At 33.9% G+C, this 6206-nt stretch overlaps 1 protein-coding gene across 1 annotated transcript; it reads left to right on the forward strand.

Annotated features, from left to right (window-relative positions):
* Positions 1 to 34: 34 nt before the first annotated feature.
* Positions 35 to 1191, forward strand: LOC111421390 (viral IAP-associated factor). Its single transcript, XM_023054570.2, has 4 exons — positions 35 to 179; positions 252 to 613; positions 670 to 878; positions 939 to 1191. Exons 1-4 carry the CDS (start codon positions 174 to 176, stop codon positions 1052 to 1054), a joined length of 693 nt encoding a protein of 230 aa, XP_022910338.2. The 5' UTR covers positions 35 to 173; the 3' UTR covers positions 1055 to 1191.
* The last annotated feature ends 5015 nt before the right edge of the window (positions 1192 to 6206 follow it).

Here is a 6206-nt window from a genome sequence, read left to right on the forward strand (position 1 = left end):
AGAAATGTTGTTCGTTTAAATACGCACTGACCTTAATTTCAATTTTAGCTTGAGCCTGCCCATATAAGTTCTTTCCTTCTGTTCCTAACCTCAATTCAAGAAGTTTCTTAATTTCTAGAATCTTAAAATATCCCGTTATTTTTAATTTTTTTAATTAAAACTATTATTTAAAAATGCAGGTAAGATATTATTTGTAGTTATATCAAAATGTGTATTTATGTATTGAATTAAAATGTGAATTAATATTTTAGGACCCAAATGAAGATACCGAATGGAATGATGTATTGCGGTCAAAAGGTATTATCCCACCAAAAAAGGAGGCTGAAATTACTGAAGATGAAATTGTTACTATGTTGGAACAAACTATTGAAGAGAAACAATCAAAAGAAAGAGATTTATCAAAGTTGGATTTAGATGAACTTGATGAGTTGGAAGATTCTGAGGATGAGGCAATAATATTACAGTATAGACAAAAAAGAATAGCAGAAATTAAGGCGTTAGCTGAAAAATCAAAATTTGGGTCGGTTAGGGAAATATCTGCTCAAGATTATGTTGGTGAAGTAAATAAAGCTGGGGAAGGCGTTTGGGTAATTTTGCATTTGTATAAACAAGGGTACATATTTGAAGAGTTATTTAAAATGTGATTGAGTTGATAAAATTAATTTTTAGGATACCTCTATGTGCATTAATTAATCAACATATGACTAATTTAGCCGGCAGATTTCCAACAGTAAAATTCTTAAAATCCATTTCAACAACTTGTATTCCAAATTATCCTGACAAAAATTTACCCACAATATTTATTTATTTCGAAGGGCAAATGAAAAAGCAAATTGTGGGTCCTATAGAATTAAGGGGTCCTAATTTAAATTTAGAAGGTTCTTAATTCTATTTAGTTTGTGAAAATGTGTTTTTTATAATATTGTTTCTTTTTTTAGAATTTGAGTATTTGTTAGGAACAGTAGATGCAATTGAAACTGATATAAAAGAGGATCCAAGACCGAAGATTAAAGATAAAATGTTCAGCGACTTAAATGATGCAAATGATTGGTAAAAAGAAAAACCAAAGATGAATTAAATTGAATTTAATTTGAGTAATTAATTAATTTTTGGAAAATGCTGTTCAATTTGATTTAATACATACATATTTATTAATGCAATGCTACAAAATATATAAAATTGAAAAAACAATTATTATTTTGTGTTATTGTGGTTATGGCATCGTTTATTTTACATAATTTATCATAGGGTTAGATAAAGTACTTTCAAACAAATTGATCTTTTAGGAAATGTTTAAACTTAGTCTTATTTAATCAAAACTTGGTAGATATTTTTATTAACACATAGATAGCTGTTTAGGATTGTCAATAACATTACTTTGAATTTGGTTCAGATTGTTGTTGTAATCTGACGCAATAAGATTCTTTGAGATTTTGCGCAATAATGAAAATCATAAGTAGTCGGCCTGGTTACCATGTTTATTCAATTTTCTATGATATTTAAGCTTCTCATTAATAGTACATGGACCATAACACTGCAGAAAGCGAGTTTCTTTAACTCTACACGGCACGTAAAGATGGATTCTGTGTAAAAGTGTATAGAATACCTCCAATGCCTGGTTAGTGTTAACGTTATTAAATACACTGTTCTAATCCACTGCACTAATTGCTTAATATTCATGACGACCACCATCAATCAGCTAAAAATTTGAGAAGGGTTGGAGACTGAACTCTAAAGCAGGAAGATGGTGATCAGGAATCACTAGAGGGTCAGAACAAGTACAGATCCTACTCACTATAAATTGATTACGCAAAATTAAATTTAAAATTCTGCCATTAAGGTTAAGAACATTATTATGTTGTGACAGATTACAATAAGAGATGGTATGCAAAAATTGACTCGAATGGACGAAATATTCATTACCACGACACTCTGGGTTGGTTGAAGTCCCCGACCATCATAAGAACATCATCTGGATAACAACCGGAAATATTCTGAAGGTGGAGAAAAAATTTATCTGCCGCATCAAAACCCAGTAAACAAGAAACATCTGTGAAACATTTCAATTTTAATGTACAGGGTGTCCAAATTTCGATGGGATTGCAGGGTATCTCAGTTATTATGAAAGATAGAAAGTTACGGCTTTCGCAAACCTGAGCTACTTTTTTGTGTAACTTATAATAGCGCAAACCAACTTTTCATAGCCCTCTTCGTTTTTGATATACAGGGAGTGTTTCAAAATTTACGATTTTCACACACCTTCTGTATCTCGGCTATCCGAAAACGTAAAAATGGGTTCTAATAGATTTTTTACGTAGAATCCAATGGTGCACGTAGAATTTTTCTAGTCATCACGGTTTTTGAGTTATAAAGAGTTAAGTATTTTAGAAGTTGAGTATTCAGTATTTGAGTTGTGTTTATAACTCAAAAACCATGATGACTAGAAAAATTCTAGGTACACCATTGGATTCCACGTGAAAAAATCTATTAGAACCCGTTTTTCCTTTTTTACCTGGACAGCCGAGGAATGGCGCAAGTTTTGTATAAGTTTTTTATATATCACCACTAGGTTTAGTTAATGAAAATACGGCTAGTGAACACTATTTAAAGAAAGAGACCTATGTAATAGTATATTAAAAAACAAGTTTCGTAAGACACGCTTGAAATGCACGAAAGAATGAAATGTCGAAGAAACGTTTCATGTTTCAATAATATGTATCAGAAATGTTTCTAAAACGCAAATTTGTTTACTGGGAATCTTTCGGAGGACCGCAGACGTTTGGCCCCAGTTCATAAATCGGGAAGCAGAAAGACCCTTCAAATACATATAAACGAAATTAACTGACTTTGCATATTATTGGAATCACTAGATCATAGAACAAGCCTCATTCCCCGTTGTGAGGTTAACCTAGAAAGCGAGACAAATATTTACATTATTGGCAATAAACGATTACTTAGCTTGCGATCATAAGGTTACCAAGGGTTATACCTTGACATAACTGAACAAAAAACAAAGGGTGTAACTATATGTATAATATCTCAATTTGCCCATTTGCTAATTGAAGAGAGTTGTATTTTATGCAGTGATTAAATTTCCGCTGTTTTAACCACAGAGACTAGTTCTGTATCTGAGTTGTTGATTTTGTAATGAATAATTCTGCTACTCTTCTGCTGTAATTTTAGCCCAAGATTCGACTAACGTAGATTTCACTGTTTTCGCATCTGCGATTTTGCGCTGCCGGATTTTACGTTCCAAAAGCTCCCAAACATGCTCGATTCGATTTAAATGTGGACTCTAAGAAGGTGTATTCAACTGCCTGGGTGCATAATACAGCAACCAATGTTTGATAAGGTTTGCGGTATGCTTAAGGTCAATGTCTTGCTGGAATATCCAACGATCCTCGAGGGCATCAAAGCTTTCCACTGATGACATCAAATTTTGTTCTAAAATACTTTTATATGTATATCCATCCATAATTCCATCAATGAATGCCAGTTTTCCTAAACAAGATGTTGTCGCTCCCCAAACCATGACACTACGTCCACCGTGCTTTACAGTTGGTACCAAATTTTTCAACTCCATCGCCATGTTTCCTCCATTTTTGCCCGATCATCATTTCCAAAAGGGCTATACTTCGACTCTTCAGTAAACAAAGCAAATTCTAGTCGAAGACTATTATCGCGTAGAACTCTTTATACGGTTCTTCGATGTACAGACTTATTAAATACAGTCGCGATGTGGTCAGCTAATTCTGGTGCGCTAACTCTAGGACAACAGAAAACAGAAATTTCTTTTCGCGATGACGAAATACACAGGGATCTGTTCTTGGCCCGGTTTTGTTTCTGATCTATATCAATGACTTACCACAAAACTTAACGGCTGATTTGACGTGCCTTTTCGCTGATGATGCTTCGCTGTTGGCGACATCTAGAGACAGACAGGAACTCCTCGGAAAATCCGAAGAAGTCGAGCTGGAAGCGAAAGAGTGGTTCGCCAGCAATAAGCTAAAACTGAATGGAAAAAAGACGCAATCACTCATACTTACCAATAGAGAGCCAGATACGGGACATACGATTAAATTTCTTGGTCTTAACATAGATTCCCACCTGAAATGGAATTCACATATAGAAAACGTTACAAAAAACTTTGCCACAGTAACCTACCTCATCAGAAGAATAAGGATTATCTCAACCCATGAAGCTGCTAGAACCACCTACTTCCGCCACTTTAATTCCATACTTCAATATAGCATTGAGGTGTGGGGATCATCGCCTCAAACTTCCAAGCTCTTAATCCAGCAAAAGGAAGCCCTTAGAGCTTCGGTGTGTGCAGGACCGCGAGATAGCTGCAGAAGCATATTTAAAGCGATGCAAATATTAACTGTCCCTAGTGTCTACATACTGGCGGCAGTTACTCTTCTGCATAAGAACAAAATGAGATATTCATCTCATAGTGATATCCACCAACATGACATTAGGCAGAAGAACAGGATCGTCATTCCACAACACCGCATCAAAAGAGCAGAACAAAGCACTAATTATATGTGCATAAAATTATATTATAAGTATCTTCAAAAGGAAAGTGAAGCGATTGTTACTACAATACTCCTTCTACTCAATAGAGGAATACTTAAATTGCATTTTTTGGTGTATTATTATTTATTTTTGAATATTATTATTATTTTCTTGTATTGTTGACTATTGTACGTACATTTCTTTGCGACAAATAAACATTATTATTATTATGCCTTCAGTCGACATATTTATAGGAAGGTCCTTTATAGAAATAATGAAAAGCACTGGACCCAGAATTGATCCTTGTGGGATACCAGAAGTAATATTGGTAACTTCTGAAGTTCGACCCTTCCATTGCACGCACTGCAATCTATTGCTTAGATAACTACGGATTATGTAATTTGGTAGCCCTATTATACCGTAATGTTCCAGTTTACTTAATAGAGTCTTATATTAGACACAATCGAATGCGTTTGACAAGTCACAGCATAATTGAATCTCTTCTTTCTCGTAAACGCTCGTGCGATAACATCCATGCTTGTCAGAGCTGACGTGGTAGCCTTTTGACTGCGGCAACATGGGCTGAATTAAATAACTTATTATTTTCCATATATTCAATCTACATTTTAATAAAGATTCGAAAATTTTTGAGATAGCCGGCAATATGGAAATAGGCCGACAGTTTTTATAATCATCTGGATCATTAGATTTAAACTACTCTCGCATTAAGCAATTCAAAAAAATATTGATGGATTTGGCGAAAGCACACATTGGAAAAGTTTTGGCAAATAATTTTTCAAAATATAGATAATTTAAAGGTAGTGATTTAATATCAATACTTGAAGTTGTTAAATTTGTAATATTATTCATAAATTCCTGAAACAATAACCACAGTAAAATGTTTTGAATGAAAGCCATCTCATATTAAGTTTACAATTCGTTGCTGTTGCTAAATCAAACCTAAAGATCCACAGCAAAGAAATACAGGGAAACATTTTATTCCTGTTGAGGACGCAAAATCATAACCATTTCCTGTAAACATTCTGCCCACACCAAGAAAACTCATTATAGTCGCTGATCACCGTGTTGCTGCAGCAAGAAATTCCGACTGCATCAGATTAATATATGTTTCAGCATTTGAATATAATGTGGTGCGATGATGATTTACAGGCAGCAGTGGCTGCAATTATTATTATTTTGCAAAAACAGAAAAAGAAAGTTCGTAAATGTTGGACTAGGCCGACTCTTTTAGAAAGAAATACACGTGGTATCATGCGCCTTATCGAGTTAATTAAAGAAAGATGATTTAATAGCAGAATCCAGAATTGATAATGAAAATGTAAAGAACTTTTGTCGTATGAGTAGCACTGATGCACTGACAATGAGTGCACGTCCAAAACAAAAATGTTTACGATTGTTTCTAAATTTCCTAATGATATTTATCGCTAAATACGGAAACAAGCAACTTGTAGGAACATTTCTTTCTGCAACCATAATCGATAAGGAACATCTAGAAACTTTGAGATACAAGTTCCAGGAATAAGCAACATAAACATAATGTTCCTTTCGGTGTGAACTAGCTTTAGAACTCAAAACAGCATGATGTAAATAAAATTGTATGTAGGATGGAAAGAAATAAACAAATAAATTTTACAAGTAGACATTTTATTAAAAAGTAAACAAAATCATGT

Source organism: Onthophagus taurus, chromosome 1 (assembly GCF_036711975.1).
Source record: "Onthophagus taurus isolate NC chromosome 1, IU_Otau_3.0, whole genome shotgun sequence".
NCBI classification, from domain to species: Eukaryota; Metazoa; Arthropoda; class Insecta; order Coleoptera; family Scarabaeidae; genus Onthophagus; species Onthophagus taurus.

Bases quoted from the DNA above. Each gene is read 5' to 3' on its own strand.
- LOC111421390 (XM_023054570.2), top strand. The intron at 614-669 runs GTACATATTTGA...ATTAATTTTTAG, and splicing joins TTGCATTTGTATAAACAAGG to GATACCTCTATGTGCATTAA. The intron at 879-938 runs GTTCTTAATTCT...TTCTTTTTTTAG, and splicing joins TCCTAATTTAAATTTAGAAG to AATTTGAGTATTTGTTAGGA.